We start from the raw sequence: 23,213 nt of genomic DNA, 5'->3' as shown, positions 1-23,213 counted from the left end.
ACGTTTCACGTGGAAAATCAGACTTCTTCAATAATAACTTTGTTTTGAAAGCTTTTCACGTGTACGTGTGTATTTGGTACCCATGTTTAAACAAAAGTTTTGCTTAAGCTTCTCGTTTATTTCATCAAGTCACGTAGTTAGAATTTGTTGACTATCGTAAGTTCTAAAACTAAAATAGAATAATATATGATACTTGAGTATGAATAACGTAAAGATATGATAAAAATATTATTTTTTTTAGTATTGAGTATTTAATTTTAAATTATTATTAAAAATAATATTTCTTTTTCCAAGAGGAGGGATACCAAGAAGCCCTACAAAATTAACTTTTTAAGACATTGTATTCAAGATTAAAGACTTTAATTATAATATTTTAAATTATTTAACACATAATTTTTTGTTAAAAGAAAAAGGCTAATTTGGGGTCTCTCCATGTGAATCCGTCGACGAAAAGGTTTAATGAGGACCGAGTTAATGACAAAAAAACTTTTTATTTTCATATTTAAAATCTGCTATTTACAAAAATATTATAATGATAATAATTCTTTTTATTCCAGTGAAATAGCTAAATAGTGAATATTTAATTTTTCCATATATAATAAAAACATGTTAAATTTTAATAAAACAACGTAGGGATAACTTACATAAAAATACATTTATAAAAATTTTGAAATATAAAAACTTTCTTAAAAATTTTAAATAAAGTACAAAACGAATGAAATTAATAACCCTCTCAGGAAAGAAAGAAAACTAATTGAATAAAAATAAATTAATAATTAAATGATTTTTGGCAAAAATAAAATTAATTATCATATATTATGTCCTTAGTGAGGTCTCAGCGTTTCCAGCCATCGCATCCACTCTGCAATGGCCTGGAGAAGCATGTTGTTGGAGATTTTTAAAGGCGTTCCCATTGGCTCCAGGCTCTTTGATTTTAAAAAATCAAATCTTCTAATAGTAACTTTTGTTTTCATACCCCAATGTCCAAAATGAGTAGATTAATCAATTCGTCACAATAAAATTGAAGGAAAATGGATGTTCAAACATAGGAAAAATGCTGAATGTTACACAGTGTGTACAACGCCCACTTAAACCAGCCAATGATAGGTCATAAGCCCCGTAAATGCCTAGACTTCCATATTCCCTTCTCTTAAATGTTCTCTGTCTCTGTTGTAATTTACCTTGTATTTTTGTTGTAATGGCTGTTGTTTTCTCCAAAAAATTGATTCGGTAAACTGTTTTAAAACTCCAATATTTTTTTACGGAATATACGTGTTTATTCATACATTACCAAATCATACAGTTACGCGCCAATGTTGAATGTAATTATTAAGTGTTTGTAAATAATTTTCAAATAAATAATATAGTAACAGGCTAATAGCCTCATGTCTGATGTAAAATTTATTGTAAAATTCAGTAGTTTATAGCGCAAACTTACGTTTGTGATATGACCAATATAAATAATAATAACTGATTTCATATAATCAACCATATTTTGTAGATTTTTATGTACTTTTTTTTTAATGCTTTGATTGTATACTTTTGTGTTGCTACGCTGCGCCGCGTCGTGTTAATACCTCCTGTCGACGCCAATGTTTTAAATCAAAAGTTCAAATTTAGATATCTTTTTCAGTAACCTTTAAGTATTGTTTTCATGCGGAATAGATATGACAATATTATCTTGTCCCAGCTTCCTGAAAAGCCTCGACCGCGCGGGACACAACGCTGGGACAATACGAAAATTCAGCCGCTGCGCTGTTCACACATGAACACCGCGAAAATGAATACACGACGACGTTTATTACGAACAAGTTTACGAAAGACACTATTTATTTTATACTCAGATGTATTCGAATTATTAAAGAACAAACTAAATAATAAAAATAAAAAAAATCAGTTTATTTTCGGCAGAAAAAAATACGCGGAAACGACGCAAACGCGTCGCTCAAATCGCTATTGTAATAAGGTTCTGTCCGTGTGCGTTCACACGAGGACGGGGGGGGGGGGTAATCATTGTTCGGTGGAGATAGCCTGTCCGTCTGTTTCCATGTCAATTTCTCGTAACAATGTTTTGACCTACAAATTACTTTTTACCCGTAGACAATGGTCTAGTCCAATGGGATGAAACCGTATTGTATGGTCCACGTGCAAACGGCATTTTAAGAAAATGCGTGGTCTGACTTTTCTTCATTAAAATGCATACCAGTATTTTCTCCCTGGCACTAGAGTGATTATTTTTAAAACACTATTTATATCTAACATTGACGTGTCTTTACCGTTTTTTTCAATTTAAATTGTATTTTTAAGGAGCTAGGACCATTAAGAACCCATTAAAAGCATCTAGTTTTATCTACTATCTTCAAGTGTACGGTATACAAATATTATTACTATTTTCGAAAAAAAGTAAACATGTTGATTCAGAAAATTTATTTTTTATTTACTTTCTTAAATAAATCATCAAAATCGATTTAGTTTTAGAGTGCGGAAAACGTGACTACGTGACGATTTTGTCTATATGTATAATCAGTCCGACGCATTATGGACAATAATGGTCGGCTTTGGATCAGAAGTAAACATTTTTTTTTATTTTTAGAGGTATATTAAAAAATAACCCGAATATAAAATACTACAAAGGCTTCAAATGAAAAAAAAAATTATTTGATATTTGTATTTTCATACAATAAAATATAAAACATTATATTTAAAACAACAAAAATGGTGTTCATTTGAGTATAATATTTATTTATTTATTTATTTATTTATTTATTCACACTCTTTATCAAAATACAATTCCATATTCACTTTGCCCAGCTAACAAGGGTACATACCCCGTTCCAAGCTAGGCAATTACATTTTAATATATTATAATACTTAACAAATTAATATAGAGCACAGACAAACAAAATATAAACTTATTCGGATACACATTTTGATTCATATACATACAGACATACACATATATACACACATGTATATATAAATATACACATATATACACATGTACATACACACACACGTACATACACCCATGCGCATACACATACATACATTCATAAAAACATAGACAATTTATTTATGCGAAACTTATGGTTGTCATCTATAAATATATATTTTTTAAATTATTCCTATTTTTTATATTATATTTTTGACATCCAGTAAGGTTCTCCAATCCGTGGCATGCATCAACTTTTCTGACTCCCTACGACCAATGTCATGAAAGAGCGAGGTCAACACCTTCCGTAACTTGACAACACTCCCGTCTTTCCACGATTCTGGCAAAAGGTTATGGACCTTTTTGCCTACGTTATAGTGTTGTCTCGATGCCAGAACAGTGTTGACCCCTTCACTTAGTATCAGATCCCTATTAGAGTATCTTGTATTATGGTTGTGGTTGACGCTTGGGTAAATGTCTCTCTTTATGTGTGTAACCACTACCGTTCTCAATATATACTGTTGAATAATATTCAGTACTCTGAATTCTTTGAAGAGCAAGTCACTTAAATAGCGAAATGTTTTTTTTAAGATGACTCGGATAAAAGATTTCTGTGCAATTGCTACAGGTTCAAGGGCGGTTTTTGTGCAAGCTCCCCAACCAATTAGACCGTAAGTCAACACAGAATTTGCCAGTGCATGGTATAGGTGTTTCAAGTCCGGGACTTTAAGTATATTTCTAAGTGGGATGAAAAAATGTATTAAGCGCTTAATTTTTGCAGTTATAGTTTCAATTTGTTCATTCCATCTCAAATACTGGTCTATAATTATTCCAAGATATTTTATACTTTGAACACTACTCAGTTTTTTGCAGTTGCAATTTACCATCACTGAACAATTATGTAGTTGAAGTTCGTGAATTTCATTAGGTTGCCCGGCGGAAGTTGCACTAAAACGTATGAACTTTGTTTTATCCGAATTTAAAGTCAACAGGTTTTCGTCTAGCCATTTTTTAATATAACTTAAGTCATTATTTGCTTTTTTATGAGTTTCTGACCAAGTTGATGCGCTATAAATTATAGCTGTATCATCTGCAAATGAAATGATTTGTCCAAGTGATGGCTTGTTACAAAGTTCGTTAATATATATCAAGAACAGCAGTGGTCCCAAAGTGCTCCCTTGTGGAACACCAAATGAGAGCTGAGCAGGTTCGCTCAAGTCACTACCCATTTTCACCTTCTGAAATCTTCCACTTACATAGCTGTTTAACCATTTATATAACTGCCCTTGGATTCCTATATTATGTAACCTTTTAAATAGAATTTTATGTGAAATAGTGTCAAAAGCTTTAGCCAGGTCCAGAAAAATAGCCAAGCATTTTTCCCTATTGTCTAGATGTTTAGCTATTGTTTCAGTCAATTTAGCTATTGCGTTTTCAGTACCCATGCCTGTCCAAAATCCATATTGGTTTTCTGAGAGTAAATTATTTTTTTCCAAATAGTTATTAAGTTTTAGTTTGACAATTTTTTCAATAATTTTAGAAACAGTATTGAGCAAGGAGATTGGTCTGTAGTTTTTAATACGTTTACTGTCACCATTTTTATAAATTGGTATTACAGTCAATTCTTTCAAATGTTTACAAACTATTATTATAATATCAATAGGCTATAATTATTATTATGAAATGACAAATACCCATCAATAATATCAAAAAATGATTCAATAATGAATTACAAACTAATTTGAAAATATTTTTCATAAATAGTCTACATTTGAAACCGCCACAGATAGCGGATTTTGGTTTTTGACTTTTATCACATTTTTCACAATAGCTTCACGATAGGCCAATTTTGGCAGATAATTTTTATAAATATTTTTATATGAATGCCTAGACTACAAAACAACATTAAATGTTAAGCATGTTTTAGTTGTTTTATGGTGTTCAAAAAATTAACATTTCAGATATGTAAAATACTTTATATCTTTTGCTACAAAGTTGAATAATAAATTAACTTTTAAAACGATGAAGTGAATGGATTTAAAAGGGTATCCGTAAAAAATACAGGTATATATATTGGTAAAAATTACTTATGATATGCCGTTGTTCTACTATTTTCCAAAGTGCGACGTGCAGTTGCCTCTTGAACTTGCGTTTAACAAAAAATTTTAAAAAAATTGATTCGAATAATAATAATCTAAAACTCCGTAAGCAGCTTGCCAAGACACGTGTATGGAGCATATTGATGTAAGGTTGTGAGACATGGTGCCTTACCGAAAGAGATAAAAAAGACTAGAGGCCTTCGAGATATGGTGCTACAGAAAAATATTAGGAATTTGCTGGGGAGACCACATCACTAATGACGAGGTTCTCAACAGAATCGAAGAAGGAAGGCACTTAATCAAAACTATCTTAAAGAGGCGAGCCCGATGGCGACATCATAGAGGGAATAGCTGAGGGGACAAATTATAGAGGACGCCCCCGACGGGAATATTTGAAGCAAGTACGCGAAGATTTAAACTGCGCTTCATATGTCAAGCTGAAGAGAGCTGCAGAAAATAGAGACCAATGGAAGACGAGATGCAGGACTTTGCTGCAAACCAATCCCTAGGATTGAGATTGCGAAGACTAGAACATGTACAATGTTCTGGACGTTACATGGACAGTTCAAATAAACAGTACATAAATATAAACATTGTTTCACGCAAATTATTGATTTAGTAAAGTAAATTGTTCCTTATGAGAGGTGTACTCGTATGTGTATGAAGAACTAAACTTCTTGTTTTGTTGGCAGAAGCGCGCCCGACGCTTCAAGAACGCCATCCTGTGCGACTTGCACTTTGCTGACGTCGCCCTGATGGAGTGCAGCGACTTCATGCAACAGCTGAGGAGCTTCAAGCCGCAGTCTCTCGGCTGCGCTGTGGCCAGGAGGAAGTCCAGCACCACACTCATCTTTCCTCTACCTCCCCAGGCCTGCTCAGGTATACTTTCCGCAATATCTTGACTCGCTTTTTTTAAAAAGAAATAATGTTTCACCGCAACAACCTAGAAGGCCTTATCACAGTGGTGAGTTACATTACAGAATAAGCTGGTTGGTTGGTCCGTATATATGTAATGTCGCTAGACTTCATTTATTTATTTATGAATACTTTATTAAGTTAGTAAATAACATGTTCGGAACTAATATAAACGTTTAATAACATTACTTTTTTTTCAAAATTTTCAAATATTTTATTTCTTTCTATGTTACCCTTTATGATTGTTTTTTTTTTGCCGCTCCTACCGGAGGTTGGGACCAGTCTAATCGGCGCTGCTGCATCTGGCACACCGAACCACTGTCTGAGATTTTTGAGCTATGATGCTCTTTTCCGTCCCCTATCTCACCTGCCTTCAATCTTTCCTTCAATAATAAGTTGAAGAAGGGAATACTTCTCATTGTGGAATATATGACCACAGTATGAGGCTTTTCTTCTTTTGACAGTGGTCAATGACTCCCTCTATTTGTGCATAAAGCTTACAACCGCTTCATTGGAGACACGGTCAGTCCATAAAATTTGAAGCATTCTTCTGCACAACCAAAGTTTGAAAGCCTCAATTTCGTCCATCGTTGAAACTTTAAGAGTCCAACCCTCCACTCCATACAGCAACACTGGCAATCCATAAGCTTTTATTGCTCTCCATTTTGTGCTTAGTCTCAGATCTCGGTTGCACAGGTGTTTCTACATTTTATAGAAGGCTAATCTAGCAATTTTAATTCTGGTATTTATTTCAAAATCCGAATTCCGCTGATCATTTAGTCAGCATCCTAAATATTTCCCAAAATAGCCCAAGAAGCCCAGTTACGGTGGTAAATTACATACATCACACAAGACACAGGCTTGATAAAAATAAGTTTTTTTTTGTGTTTTCACCGGAAATCGAACCCGGAACCTTCGGTTTGTGAGTTAAATTTAATGTCTTTGCCATTACACCACGGAACCCGCTTTGTATTAAGTGTCTAGTCCACCAAACGTTATTATTTTATATATTCATTCCTCACAAAGTCAACCCACCGCCACCGCACGCTGTCTGTGCATACTCACAATTAAAAAAAAACTTGACACGTAAAATTGCAATAAAGTATTCCTAGCAGCTTCACTAGATACAAAAATACCTGTTCTAAACCTACAAATATATATATATTTATTTATATATATATCCACATGATAATAAGAATAATTATTTTATTGTAATACTTAAATAGTTTTACAATAAAAAGTAAAAAAGAGTTACAAAAATTGAGCATTAAAAAAATAAATAATTCAGTTTAAATAATATGAAACAAAATTAAAAACAAATGTAACTCATCAAATAAACATAACAGATTATAAAACGTAAAAAAATTAATTAACGATAAGTTAAAAATTAACATTGATTTTTGAGATTCGCATCTGTAAAAGTCTTTCTTGACAGCAGTATTTCATTGTCTAATTCAATTAAAATTTAAGATACATGATCTTTACCTAGCTACATCATGTATTATTAAATAATTTTTCTATTTTATATTTATTGACATGTATAATTTTTTCTATGTATTTTGTATATTGATGTGTCACAATATCAATGTATAAATATAGTGATTTTAGTATAGAAGAGTCCCAACATTACTCGGTATTTTCTAACAAGTCGGAACATAAAAACAATTGTGTATTATGTGTATTCTATAAAAATAAACTGTTCCTTGACTGGTACCTAAAGGGAAAGACTGATTAAAAATATGTAACAAACATGTTCTTCATACGCAGCAATCAGATTACTAAAGCAATGCTTTTTGCAATACTGGATGCAAATAGGAAAATGATGATAGGTAGTGATTAAAAACGAACCTTTGTTGATTTCAAAGGCATATACGAGTATAAACACATGTCATGCTGTATTTTTAAATTATAAATAACAAAGTGATAATTAAAACACAACATCAATTAGCAAGTACTTTAAGACGTCCAAAATATTTTTTTCTTGTAATATTATTCATATTTTAAGCGTTAACTTTGTAGTCAAACATTTTACTAAATGTTTTCAAATATTTGTATGTAACTATGTTTATTAAAATGCATGGTGGGAAAACGAATTTCCACGCGGATACGGGACGAGAAATAGCGGGGGGCGCAGCCCTAGGGCTTCTACGATATAATTTAGCACAGTGGACTGTATTTAATTTTAATGAAAATAAGTGAGTATTCTCGATATGCGGTATGCAGTGTCAATCAGTCACAACCCCAACAAATGAGATGGATTGGGGATGCCACTAACCTGGTTCGTTCTTGATAGACTTTCCGGATCCGACTTGACACTTGCGAGCGGCACTAACACGATGGCAGGCCCGGATCTGGGCCTCAACCCTAACGGTTGGTGGAAACAGATTTTTATGATGCGGCACGCGTTTAAATGAATAAATGCGCGATATACGACACGAAATCTTAATGTGGCGGTTAATTAAAGGATACTAAGGTGGCGAGTGAAGAGTGGTTTTGAGTACAAAGGATTCTGAAGTTGTAATAATACCTGAACAATGCATACCCAGATAATTTGCAATCAATGCATGTCGTGTTGGTGTTATATTTTTGTGCAACAACTATGATGAAGGTGTATAGTAGGTTATGCATGTTGGTTTAATTAGTGCCCTGACAAAGAAACGGGCACGTCTTGAAACCGGTAGACATTGAAAAGTCGGTAAGTGGTAAAATACAAATATTAAATTACATTAAGTTTAATTATAATTTAAATGATCAATGTTTTGAGTATGTCTAAATGTTTTTAGCCAAGCTGGTTTTCCTCTTTAGAGAGTTATTCAGATCTTAATTCGTTAAAACAGAAAAAAAAAACATTTTTGAGAATAAAATATGGAAGTCTAGGCATTTACAGAGCTTGATGACCTGTTATTGGCTGGTTTAAGTGACTACTTTACGCACTGTGTAACATTTACCATTCTGCTTATATTTGAACATTAACATTTCAACTTTTCCATATGTTGACTTTTGTGAAGTAAAGGGCCGAAGCCTATATTGATGTGGGTAAGATTCATCTGGCTGAATTTTTTCACCTAATAGGCAACGCTTGAAAATGCTTTTCAATTTTTTATACTTTTTCTTTATCTAGCTGGTTCAATCATAATGTGTTGATTAGAGGGAAAATATTTTTGATAAATGAATATTGATGTCTCGACATTTACTGGGCGTACGACCTGTCATTGGTTGGTTTAAGTGGCTACTTTACACACTGCGTTACATTTACTGTTCTGCTTATATTACAGAGTATTTAAAGTGGCCATTTAAACCAGCCAATAATCATAATCCTTGTAAATGCCTATTTCATAATCCCATTTTAAAAATGTTTTTCTTCTCCGTTGCAACAAACTTTGACCATTTAGATGATTCAGACTGTAATTTTTTATTTTTTTAATATTTTTATTTTGTCTTTAAATAGTACAAACATAATAAATGAATGTCCTAATATTAACTTATATCTAATTATTATTAAAACATATACTAATTATTAACATTTTTCAAATGATATACGTACACTTAAAAAGAAAACTTCTATAAAGCTAACACGAAATTTATCTGCTAAGCACATATTTTTTTAATTGACATTTAAATGAAACAATTTTTTTTTGCTTTCTTATTTCCAATGGTATTTCCTTATAATATAACTGTACAGCTCGGTGCATCAACGAGTTCTGTGTACTTGTTTTCCTACAAAATGGTAGTCTTACTTCATGTTTATTTCTTGTTTTATATCCGTGTTCACATTGATTAGAAAAAACCTTGACAACCTCGAAAAAGGTAATCAAAAATTAAAAAATATATAAAATTAAATAAAATTAGCGTTAAAAAAAATCATTATTAATTAAGAGAGATTAGAGACGTTGGCTTAGTCGGGCGCCAGTTATTCGTAAAGAATAACAATTAAATTAAAGTTGCATTCAGTTTAATTATGTCAATGTGGAGGGGTAAGAAAGGAATAAAGATAAATTGTGGATATTAAATGTATTTCAAATAAATTATAAACAATATCTAACCTAACTTAGAATTAGCCTTAACCTACTTAAACAATAAACTTAAAATTAACCTTACGCCCTGATGCGGCGCGCGGCGTGGTGACGCGAAGACGGCGTGGTCCTTGGCGTGCGGCGTGGGCACAGGACGCGATGGGGGCGGCGGCGTGGTGCATCGTAGGGGGAAGCGGCATCTGGCTGCGGCGACAGGGTTAGCTGGGACGGCGGCGTCCAGCTGCGGTGAGGTATGCCGCGAGGACGGCTCGTCATGAGCGGCAGCGTGGCTTCCTGTCCCATGGCGGGGCATGAGAAGTGACGTCGGGTGCGTAGAGGGACGCACGACGTGGGCGGCTCGTCATGAGCGCAGTGGCGTAGGCGCGTGGGCGCGTGGGCGCGTGGGCTGCGTCACCGTGGTGCGGCGACGTGAGCGCGCGGGTTACGTCGTAGGTGGCAGCGTCGGGGCTGCGACTTCAGGGCTGGTTAGCCAGCGTGGTGGCTTCTCTAGTGGCTGCTGACTGGGCTGCTGACTGGGCCACGGGGATGGCAAGGCACCCGCCCGTGACCCTCGAGATCAACTGACGCAGGAGAAGAGAGTCCGTAGAAGAGAGTTCGTGTAGAAAAGACTTCCGTAGAAAGAGAGTTTAAATGGAAGAGAGTCTAAGTGGAAGAGAGTCCGGGAAGCGGGCGTCACGGTTTTTATCATCTTTTAGACGTCCCCCCTTCCCGGTTGGTCTCGTCGCTCTGATTGGCGGGCGCACGCTTCGGTTGAGGCGGTCTTCTTTTCCCGCCGAATTCCGTCTTCCCCGCCAAATGGTGTTCTTAAAACTTATTCTACTAAACTTAAATATTAAATTAACCTAGTCTTATAATTAACTTATGATAAGAATCGGAATAATCGGCGAGCGTGCACGAGAATAGGTATGAAGGTAGAAGAAGCGAAGTCTATATGCTGAGATAGAGTGACGTGGCGTTCCATCCTCTCTACCTACTTTTACGGGGAAACGGCGTGATGGTCGCCGTTATAATTTTCATAAAAATTGTAAAATATAAATATGTTGTTTATGTAAATAAAGTGATTTGGATTTTAAAATATAAATATTATTTTAAACTATTATTATTCGCGTTTTAAAAGTGTCCTGAGCTTCACAAATATTGACATGTGGCCGGTTCTTGGGGGTACCTTCTCGGCAAGAACAATAGGCTCCCGATTGCCTGGGCGAACGGACTTTTATTACCTTCAGCGACCCTTGCGAAAGGCGCAATTCGGGTCCTTGTTGGTGACTAATAAATCGTACGGTGTTTATTAAAATATAGACGCGTTTACAGAAATTATTTTTAAACAAGAAATTATAGAATTGATGGATTTGGCACAGCGGTACTTTCGGTCTATATCAACCTTTTGAGTCAACTCTTTTGAGGTATAACCATTAATCATTTTATGAACAAAAAACATTACATTAAAATATATTAGTTGACGTACTGTCATAATTTTTGCTTGTTTCAGCATCAACTTTATTCTGGTGAATTTATTTTTTTTCAAAATTACTCTCATAGATTCTGCAGAACAGTAAGTTTATTTTTTTTCCCTTCAGTTGCCAAAAACAAAATACTACTACAATAATTTATATGAGGCACAATTATGGAGTTATAAATCATCCTGCACGAATCTGCAGTTATATATCTTCTGATTCTTCCCATAAGAGAAACCTTCCTTGCTATCTTAATTCAAATATCTTCAAGTCAAAACCATTTCGAATTTACAAATTGTTCTCTGATAAATGAAGGCCACGCTTCAATGTGTGTTTTGGCCTTCCTGAACATTTTCTTCTGATATTCGACAGCTGCAGACACCGGACACGCGTGTGAATCCCCAACTTGAGGGTGGCCACTTGTGGCAATGGCCAATGGCCCGTGTGCGGGTTCCCTAATGTTTTACGTCTGATATATATTTCATGGCGTCCTTTTATGTTAGAACATTTTTTTAAATACGTAGAATTATTTAGATAATCTTGGTTTTTGGTGGATTTGTGTAAAGGTTTTAGTGAAAACAACCGTCTGATTTTTATCAGTCCCAGCTTTATTTTGCCTTTCTTTGGATTACCTAAAAACTTTTCTGAAAGATCTTTACAAAGTTTGATCTGGCCATAGTCTTGGATTAACTGTGATTGTTTTCTGCTTTATGTGTCCGTTAGGATTTACCAGAGAAACGAAAAATAAATCAAAATAAATGCAGCGTACAAAGTCGTAAGTACTTTGAGAAACAAAGTCTGCTACAAATTTAAATATTTTCAGTGTCAATCATTTAGAAAACCATAGTTGCATTAGTTTAATAATTTTTACAATCCTCCTTTTTTCATAGTGTAGTGTAGATATTTATTTAATTTTCATTTAACAATGTTTTGAGTTAGTCCAAATTTTTGTACACAAGGACTGGATTCAACACCCTAGGGAGCTGTTAATATTAACATATGAAGACCATGTCCTTAATGTCTATTGTAATATGTTAAACATATTAACAGCTCCCCAGGGGGTTCAATCCAGCCCTCGTCTACAAAAATTTGAACAAACTCAAAACATTGTTGATGAATCCACCTGGTCAAAGAAGAAGCATAAAAATTAAAAAATATTTTCAGGCGTTGCCTAGTAAATAAGTAGGTGAAATAATCCAATCAGATGAATCCCACCCGCAACAATAAAGGTTTCAGCTCTTTGACTTCGGGAACGTCAACAGATGGAGGAGTTGAAAAAATATAGAAGTTCAAATATGGGCAAAATGGTGAATGTTACACAGTGTGTACAAAAATAATTCATTATTTATGTAAGAAATATAGTTAGATATATAGTAATCATAAAAAAAAATTGTTTCTAACCTCTTAATATTAGTTTTTTTCACTTTGTGGTACGCCATTTTAAGCTGACATTGGGTATGTTAAATTAAACTTTGAGTTTTCTTTTAAAAATATTCCCGTTATGATAAGAATTATACTCTTTTTCTCTCCTTCTATCAGCATTCTTCCGTTTCTCTCACACAATATTTTATATTAAGAATAGCAACTCGTGTAATTCAAAGTTAGTTCAAGTTCTGATGATAAAGAAGAAACCTCGAAACCGGTCGATGTATAACTATAAATTCAATGTGGTTTATACAAACCTTATATTTGTTTTATTACTGACCGACTTCGAAACCATACATGCTTTTTTATTTTAAGTAAATTTTAGAAATGAATATTTTCCAATTTCCCAATTTTAAACAGTGTACTAAATACTTAATCTAATACTTGTGGAGGTACCTAATTATTTTTTGTGTCATATAAAATAGTATTTTGTATTTGTGGTGTGTAATATAGGTGCTTAAAAAAAACCAGTTATTCTCCTGATAGCTGAAACAGTTTCACAAAAAAATTAAACTGTTACTATAAAGAAAACTACCCCAGAACGGGTATTTACTATACCTAGTGAGAATAGACAGTGCCTGATAATTTTGCTAATTTGTACAGTTTATACCTTCTTCACTGTTTTGCAAACAGATTATAATAATACCATGATTTTCTTATAATAAAGTCTGATTTTTTCGGCACTTAACTGACTTGAATATATATATCGCACCTTTAGGATGAAAACGACTGAACTAAAAAAATATTTTTTTTGGAAAATTCCAAAAGAATAATGTAAATTGTGACACTTTCGTATTCTTTCATCGCTTGTTTCGTATTTTTCTAAGCAAGCACTAAATTTTCAGTTAAAAGTTATACCAAAGGCTTTCAGCTATGATTCTACTAAGCTTAATAAAAATAAATTATTATAAGTTTAAACAAGGCATTTATTTCATGAGTCATTATTAGATTGAAAAAAAACGAACAAAGGCACTTTGATAAATAAGATAATGACATAATTACAATATTTGAGTTTGTCCAAATGTTCGTAGACAAAAGGTCATAAGCCCTGTAAATGCCTAGACTTCCATATTCCTTTATTTAAGGTATTCTCCACCCCTGTTGTAATTTGTTTATCTTAATGATATAATTGTTATTCGGTCAGATCAAGTCACCAAACACATATTTTTATTTATTCACGAAATGGCATAAACGTAAATGAGTCACTAAGATTGTCGATAGTTCATATAATAAAATGACATTAACTTAAATAATTCACTAAGACTATCAGTAAGCCGGAACAAAACAATCACAAAGCTAAATTGGTGGTTTTAATATTTAAAAAAATAAAGTAAATATGCCATTTGTATCGGAATAAAATCGTCTCTACCGGCTTTCGGTTTCTACATGTTTGTCTGCGTTCCGTCCTTCACACAGCAATGTAAACACAACACTAAAAATGTCGCTTCCGTACTGACACGGAATCTAAATTCTGAGTAATTAAGAGACCGATGAAACGGTTTTGTCCTATTCCCACCCGAATGTTGCGGATAATGTTCATTGAAGTCGTTTTATTATCTTAACTGATTTTAAGTTTTTTTTTAGTTAAGTCGTTTTCGTTCTTAAGGTGCGATGTGTACTGCATGTGATGTATGTGTTTGTTTACGTTTTATATATGCGTTCATAAATACGTTCATGGATGGCATGGAATGTGCATTCGGTATTTTTTTATTTATTACCAATAAACGCAATCTCTGTCTCAAGTTTTTTTATTTATTTTTTGTCACATTTTATGGATACATCTTTTACAAAATATATGACAACGTAATTGGTCTTTTCATGTTAGAAAATCATGGTTTGAATTTTTTAAATATAATTATGAACGAATGTTTATTTTCTAAATAAAAAAAATAATAAAAATAATTCTCAAGCGTATTTATGCAATAATAACTACCTATATTTAAAAAAAAAATATCAAGGTAAACTCAAACTCAATGTATTTTTATTACTTGAAAATGTATCAATTAATTCAATTTAGTAATATCAACCCTTCTACAAGAGCAAACAACGTACTCGCACAAAACTCATATTAATTTAATGGAATAAACACACAAACAGACAAAATTTATTGATGTTGACTAATCAGTGAAGAATTCAAGAAGAGGTTCAAATCTTCAAGAAGAGGTTTAAATCTTCAAGAAGAGGCTCAAATCTTCAAGAAGAGGTTCAAATCTTCTAGAAAAGGTTCGAATCTTCAAGAAAAGGTTCAAATCTTCAAGAAGAGGTTCAAACCTTCAAAAAGCCGAGCCCACTCACTCTAAGTTAGAACGCCAAGCTCTTATTATAAAGCATGTTTGGTGTTCAACCTACAGTGAGTGGACTAGGCTGCTATCGTCAGTGCTGGTCGAGAAAACTCAATGGATGTAATTACGCTGCTCCATCATATTGCGAGTCTTCGGTGTGCTTTAACCGAAGCAATGACAGAACCTCATGGACTGGGTGTTCCGACAAAAGTGCAGCATGCCACCCCGAAACTGGACAATACTGCTTGTGAAGACACGGTATATAAACGGATACATTGCAATTTCAACTATGAAGATGATTTTTACGGCAGACAAGTGCTGTAAAGACCGACAAACGATTTAGTCATTCAACAACGCTTTGATCTTTGTTCAAATGTTCGCAGACCAGCTGGATTTCCTCCCTAGGGAGTTATTTAGAAATAAATTTGCTACAGCACACAGTGAAAACATTTTGAGAAGAAAATATGGAAGTCTAGGCATTTACACAAGAGGATAAAAATTGCAATATTGTTTTCAGGCGTTGCCTACTAGGTGAATTGGTTCAGCCGGATGAATCTCATCCATGGCCATGTGATGAAGAGCTCAGCTCTTTTAGTTCACAAAAGTCAAAAGATGAAAGAGTTGAAAAAACGCGGATGTTTAAACATAGGCAGAATGTTGAATGTTACACAATGTGTAAAATGGCTACTTAAACCAGCCGATGACAAGTCATAATCTATGTTAAAATCTAGACTTTCATATTCCCTTCTCAAAATGTTTTCCCTCTCTGTTGCAACAAATTTAGATTTAGTTTTTATTTATTTGATAACAAGTTGTCTAACTTCATGAGACACTGAATCAAATTGAACTATAACTATTTCTCTTTTTCTTTTTATTTAACTTTGTACATAATGTTATTTGTACATTGGCGGGCTTATTGCCAAATGGCAATTTCTTCCAACCAACCAATAAAATAAAAGTTTTATTTTTATAATTCAAGTTACAGAACATATTCAATAGAAAAAAAAGAGTAAAAAGTTAAAAATATATAAAACAGAAATAAACGTATTTGTTTATAAATTAACTTAAATCAAAACTATTACTCAATGGGAAAAGGGAAAAAAGAGGAAAGAGGAAAAAGGAAAGAAGGAGAGATTAAGGAAGAGAAAGGAGATGTTTCTTTCTTCCATTCACACGTTGTCCAACTTTGTTCCCTCTCATCTAATACTATGTCAATGATTTTGTCTATATTCTTGTACTTTTACTTATATCATATTTCATCTGTTTAATTTTTTTTTTAGCAATGTACATATCAAAATTGTATTTTTTTTTTAAATGTTCATTTAATCCCAAGTGCATTTGTCTCTTCTTGCGGTATATTTGGCAGCTAGTGACACTTAAACAAGTCCGCTAGCGCGTACTACGGCCCGTTAGCACGGCCAACTTGAACATTGCTAGAATACCCTGACTTCCATAGCGCCCATCAATGCAAATTGTACGCAAACAAGGACTTATGAGATACCGACCCCGCTTGCACATAATTTACTTTATGGGAAGTTAAAAAATAATTCAAAGTTTGCATGAAACTAATATGACTATTGACTTGTCAGCAGTGTCGGAGGTTTCAATTTTTTAGAATCACATCACTTATTTATTTAGCTAAATTAAGTCACAATATGTATTTTAAATACATATATTAAAACAAATACTACAAATTTTAAAAGTTGTGACTAGAACCTTTATTTTACCGTGATTAATTTCAATTTAATTTGACGCGAGGCAAATTACTGGATAAGGAAAATGCCTGGATCACCTAATGAAAAATAAATCTTCATGACACCGGAAGAAATTACAAAAAAAAATAACCTTTTGCATGATTTTTTGTAACAAACGGGTCTGATAAGGCCTCTGATTGAAAAAAATAATAATACAGCTTATTTATTGCCAAACTATTTCAGATCCCAATTATAAATATTTACATCATATCTAAATATTTCACCTGTTTTCAAATACTTAGTTTTATCTTCGTAAATATAATTTTATATGCTTTCATTTTTATCATCATCGGTATGTTTTCTTATTCATATATTTTTTTAATTTTTGACTTTATTTGAATTTGATAAGCATCATTTAATTTTTAAAAAACACATATAAAAAGAGGGTCCTGCTTAAACACAGAGTTTTCCTAGCTAGTTGGGACCTGAAACAATGAACATCTGTATATTTTGAAACTGTGAAGTAAATAAAGAAATAAATTAACGGATAACCTATTCTTTGTAATGTTTTGTAGCAAAAGTTTGCGATTTTCTTTAACTTTTGTTTATTTCTCAAACCAAAATTTATCACCAATTCGATGTTTGAAATAATTATAACGTCAACAAATTTTGCCCTCTTAAAAATAACTTATTTGGAATTGTTACAATAAATTATTATGTGATTTAAATTACATCATAATGTTATTGAATATCTGTATAAAACCATTTAATGATAAGTGGTTATAAACAAATATTAAATAACATTTATTTAAATGTTTGACCACAAAGTTAATGCTTTATTAAATATTAATAATAAATTATATGCATATAAATATAAATATGATATAATTTAATACATCATTATTTATTATTATTTACATAAATTATTTTATTATTTATTACATAAATGTATACCTTTTACCTAAGTATTAGTTTTAAATAATTAAACACATATTTTATTTTTGTTTTCGTTTAATGTTATTCAAAATTGTTTTCTTAGTTAACTGGTGCAAAGTAATTCTAATACCAAATTATATTTTTGTATCGGTAATTCTATAACTGGTAATATTTTATTTTCTTATAAAGTGTATCTTTTTTAGACTTTCTTAATTTGTTAATTAATAATATTGTTTTAAATGCTCTGTTTTACCTATAATTGTGCTTAATATATGTATATTTGATTGTAACTAATATGTAAAAGGCACTAAGTGCCGTTTATTTCAATAAAATAAATTTTTTTTTTAATGAATTATTAGAGTTGACATTGAAAATGCTGTTTTATTTATTGAGGTACATAACTTGAGGAAGCACGAGCGTTTGAAATATGGTCCTTCAACTTGCGGTCAATTGGTATATGTTTGATATAATGGACTTTAGTCTGTTGCAAGCGTTCGCCAACTACTTTTGAACTTTTGTCTCCTCGCAATTACTAAAATGCCAATATGTACGCCTTAGCGTATCTTAATACTGCATAAATCGATCTGGATCGTATAACCTTTCACCGGTGAGCAATCTTTTAATTTTAACCAATACTTGTTTAAAATTGCTATTTTAATGTTAAAAAACGTTTTAATTATATGTTACTAATATTCATTATTCGAAAAATCTCCTGCTCAGTTAGTCGGGCGTATAGTGAAACGATAAACAAATGTGACCCGTATACGGAAGGAAGCGACTTACTGAATAGAGCTTCCAGTATACCGATGTAAACAGTCAGAGCTTTTTACTAGACTACGTGTTTTGGTTGTCAAAGTCGACGTGGTTACGACATGCGACACTTGCTCCCTGTACTTGTCATTCCTTATCCTTTGAAGACGGCTTTTTGCTCGGATATGTATGGAGTGTCATATCTCTATATATTATATCTCAAAGTTTTATTTTAATATTTTAATATTATTTGAGTGGTTTAATTATTAAAGATGATAAATCTTTTTCATTCATTTCTTTGGTTTACAAACAATAAAACAAAATGCATAATGTAGAGAAATATTAAAATAAATAAATAAAACATACTTATTTTTCATCAATTATATGTAAACACTAATAAAATTCATATTTAAATAAAATTACATACCGTTACATAACCGTGATAAAAAAGAGACATTAATTTGACGAAAACCTTGGACTTCTGATCAAAATTTTGCAACACCACCACGTGACCACAACCCGACATAATCAGTTTGCCGTTTTACTTATACTTCTACTAACTCGAATGAGATACCATTTTTCTAAGTTATTTTTTAAATTCTAACCCAATCGTTATAAATGTAGATTTTTATTTTATATGGACATAAACTATATCTTCATGACCTAACTTGTCTCTTTCGACCATTATTTTTGGTCGTTTGTTACACGTTTACCAATTATCGTTGAAAATAAATATTGGCGTCGGCGTCGCGTCGTTACGTTTTATTGCTACAGGCATACTAATTCTACATTTTAAAATATTACATCTTCTGTGCCACTGACACCACTTAGCTTATTAAAACTGTTCCATTATGTATCTATTTATTTATTTATTTTACAGAAACAAACAGTCAACAATGATAAAATTACATAAAAAGATACATTTTGAAGACAGACCAGCGAAGTTTCTAAATATACAAAAAATAGAGACACTTGTAGCTTACTTATAAACCTGTATGTATCAATAAGTATTTCCTTAAAATGCATTTTTTGGTTATAATATCTGCTCATAGTTTGCAACTAAGAAGGGATGGGTCTACACTGACCCATTTTTTCAGACTGTTAAGGGGTTTCATCGATAACTCGGCCATTTTAGAGAGTATCAATTTTTATGTTAGTGATGGCTATCTCTGACAGCGTCAGCACAGAATGTTTTACCTCCCGGTTTCCAGAACCAACCTGCCTCTGGTCATGGCGATTGGAAGAGCAGTCAAGCAGCTGAACTTTATTGAAATATAATACTGGCATAATAAATCGTGTATAATTTAATAAATTTAACAATTTTTTTGTTATTTACTTTTACTCTTTCTGACGGCACTCCTGTGTATCTGTTACTATAAAAGATTATAAAATATTAAATGTAAATCTTGCAACATGGATTTAATTACATGAAGATTGTCGGCCTCATGATTTATTGGTCAGCGCGTTTGTCTACCATGCAAGAGGTCTCGGGTTCGATTTCCGACATGCTGATATGAAATATTTATTAAAAAAGGGTGTTTTCACACTAAAATGTTTCATAGTCTCATAGTGTTCATGTAAAAAATAAATGATTGAGATATTTTGTAATTGTTGTATTAATCCAGTGTCCTATGCACTTTTAGATGCTGAAAGGGAATGTCGATGAAGGTGAGAAAATTCTTGATTTAAAATACATAAATCGATCGGGAGCTTTTGTTATATGCATTAGATAGTTCATTAAAAATTATATTAAACAGTTTTGATGTGTTAATAAAAGATACGTTTTTACGTGATATATTTTAATTAAAATATTAATGCGCGATATAATACGTTATCACTTTATGTACTTTCAAGTGTATTACTTCAAACGCATTTAAACTAAGTGAATTGGCCTTCAGACGTTATATTTAACAAAATATTTAATTATGTGACACTTTATTACGTGTTTGTGCCACATGAATACCTTTCCGACTTAAACGCAATTTACTTTGATGTACAGAATAGTTTATTAGTTGGGAATTCGCAAACAAGTACAAACCTAGGTGATAATATTAGCTAGTTTCATCTGGCATAATAAGCCCACGAGTATTTCTAAAACGGGGAAAAGTTCATTGCGGTTTTCTGTCAAAGGAAAATATCGGCAGGAGTAAGGCTTCGATTGTATCTATCTCCGGATATTAGCTTACGATCGTCCTTCGGAGTCTGTTGTGTAATCTCCCTTGGGAATCCTCTTTGTTTTATGGAACTTTTGTCATTAGGGTAATGTTACAGATATTTCACAAAACAGGGGGCATTATTTTTGCGGGGGGTCTTTTTGCTAAAACTTTTTACGGTAGTAATCTGCGTTTATATTTCAGCCAGAAAATCATTTCACAAACATCGCACACTGTGTAACATACACTTGTTCTATGAATAACATTCCTTTTATTTATACTACAAATTTAAATTCTATTATTTATTTTTACAAGTACTCGTACCTGCATTCAATTCATTCAAATGAATATTATTTTTTTGTTACAACTTTACCATGTTATTTTTTGATGACATTACCGGGCTAACTTTTTAGCCTCATGTATTTATTTGTTTTAGTATTTACCTATTTTTTAAAATTTAAAATACAACCTGACGTTTTTTTAATTATTTACACAGGAATGTCATCGTTTAAACTGGTAAAATCGTTAAAACTATTCAAATCGTTAAAATTTTTAAAATTATAAATATTGATAAAATCGTTAAGACGGGTAAAATAGTTGAAATTGGTAAAATGGTTTAAACTGGTAAAATTGTTTAAACAGGTTGATAAATTAGACATTAACAACAAACACACTAGTCATCACGCCGTTTCCTTCCAAGGGTAAGCAGAGAAGATAGAACGCCATATTGCCATGTCTTTTTTTAATCAATTGTTTATCAAAAAAGTACACAAATTAAAATACAAATTATCAAGTCCTACTGAACTGCTTAAAATGCAGTTCGTCAGCAGGTGTTTTTCGTTAAGTTCAAATATAAACATAATCTTATCTCTTAAATTCTATAGCATATAAAAACTCTTATTACTATGGGAAAAAAAGAAAATATGTATTCCAATGTGCATCAAAAATATGTTACACGTAGAAAAATAAAAATTTGTCTAAATAAAAAGAAAAACACAAAAAATCAATATAAAAACCACGTTCTAAAATTCACATTTTTAGCATACGTATTTTTCTTGAGCCTGATATATTTTTTGTTTTTATAATTAATGAGAGCATATTATACATTTTTTATATATTGTACTCTAGTCTTCTTTTCCCGTATTTATTATTAAATTTAGGTAGAGCTAGTTCGTCTACACGTTTGCATACAGATCTTACTTCCTCTACATTAATACATCTTTTCATGTACGCCCAACAATTATTTTGGCTTTTCACATGTCCATTTTTAAAAACTTATTAGATTTGGTTATGCAATTTCTTTCTCGGTCTTTCCCCGTCGATTTTTGCATCCATCAAAATTTGCATCGTTATTTTTTTTAGTTGTTCTTTCGTTCTCCATTCGCTACGCAACCAACGCACAACTCTTTTTTCGATTTTGTCGATAGTGCTTATCTTAGCCTTACATAATGTACGGATCTCGAAATTTGTGCATCTATCGTACATAATTTTACCACAAATGCGTCTAATATATCGCATTTGAACAGCATTCATCCTACTTTTGTCCTTGTTTTTTTTTTATTCTGTACTTCGCTACCATACTTGAAATATGTTTCCAATGTGTTCTTAAGAAATTTCGATAAAAAAATTAACAATTAAAAGTTTATAATAGTTCTTAAATATTACGAACTAGCTTAATAAATACATTGATGCCGAAGCCTGGGTGAAGATCTTTGCGAAATCCCATCGGTGATAGGTAATAAAGAACTCACACATGAGGTAGTATCATACATGATAAATATAGTGCAGGCAATTGGTAAAATAATCCAAAATATGGAACAAAATGCCAAACACTCTTCTAGTGGAACGGAAGGCCGGTTGACAACTGTCAACAGGCCGGCTTCTCCTGAAGAGTTTTAAGTGGTTTCCTCTCCACATGAGCAAATGCTGAGAAGTACCTGATTGGCCTACATTAGAATATCCTTCCTGATTCCAACAGTTTAGCCAAAGTAATGGAATATGTATATATTTTTTTTTAAAGTTCAAGATTAGCAAAAATTTACAAATCTGCTTTCTTTCCATACTTTTACTTTTATTTTCTTTTTATATATATTGATAATTTTTATGTTTTTTTCATTATGTATTTTTGTATAATTTAATTTAGTACGTACTATTATTTGGCATATGATTTATTGCTCTTATTTCTTATATTTCTTATTATAGTATTGAGTGGGTTTCTAGAAAACATATCTCAAATATCATTTCAATTATGCTTTTATATATATATATTCTTTTTATGTTGATTTCAATGATACTTTTATCTAGTTTTTTTTTTATACTACTTTATTTTGTATATTTGATTATGAGTGATTCTTAATTTGTATAATTTATATTTTAAAAATTATGTCTGATTATCTTTTTTGCATTGTATTCTTTGGAATTCGATTATTTATAACATTTACTTTTTTTTCTACATTGTTATTCTATGTTTATTATGTATTTTACTATGTATTTTTATTGTGGCTTGACATGGGCTGAAATAGAGTCAATGTTAAATATT

The 23,213-nt window shown here is 32.2% G+C and overlaps 1 protein-coding gene across 1 annotated transcript in view; it reads left to right on the top strand.

Annotated features, from left to right (window-relative positions):
* The window catches only part of LOC148272974 (uncharacterized), a gene marked incomplete at its 3' end in the record, with an annotated part of 152,908 nt that overhangs the window by 41,915 nt on the left and 87,780 nt on the right, over positions 1–23,213 (top strand). The window contains exon 4 of the mRNA XM_088239320.1: positions 5,724–5,910. Coding sequence (XP_088095446.1) covers positions 5,724–5,910 — 187 coding nt within the window. The remainder of the gene's footprint in view (positions 1–5,723; positions 5,911–23,213) is intronic.

Source organism: Micrasema longulum, unplaced genomic scaffold (assembly GCF_059751315.1).
Source record: "Micrasema longulum isolate JH-2025_06_02 unplaced genomic scaffold, ASM5975131v1 h1tg002133l, whole genome shotgun sequence".
In the NCBI taxonomy this organism is placed as follows: Eukaryota; Metazoa; Arthropoda; class Insecta; order Trichoptera; family Brachycentridae; genus Micrasema; species Micrasema longulum.
Note: the sequence above shows the minus strand (reverse complement) of the source record. Positions and strands in the feature narration are given on the sequence as shown.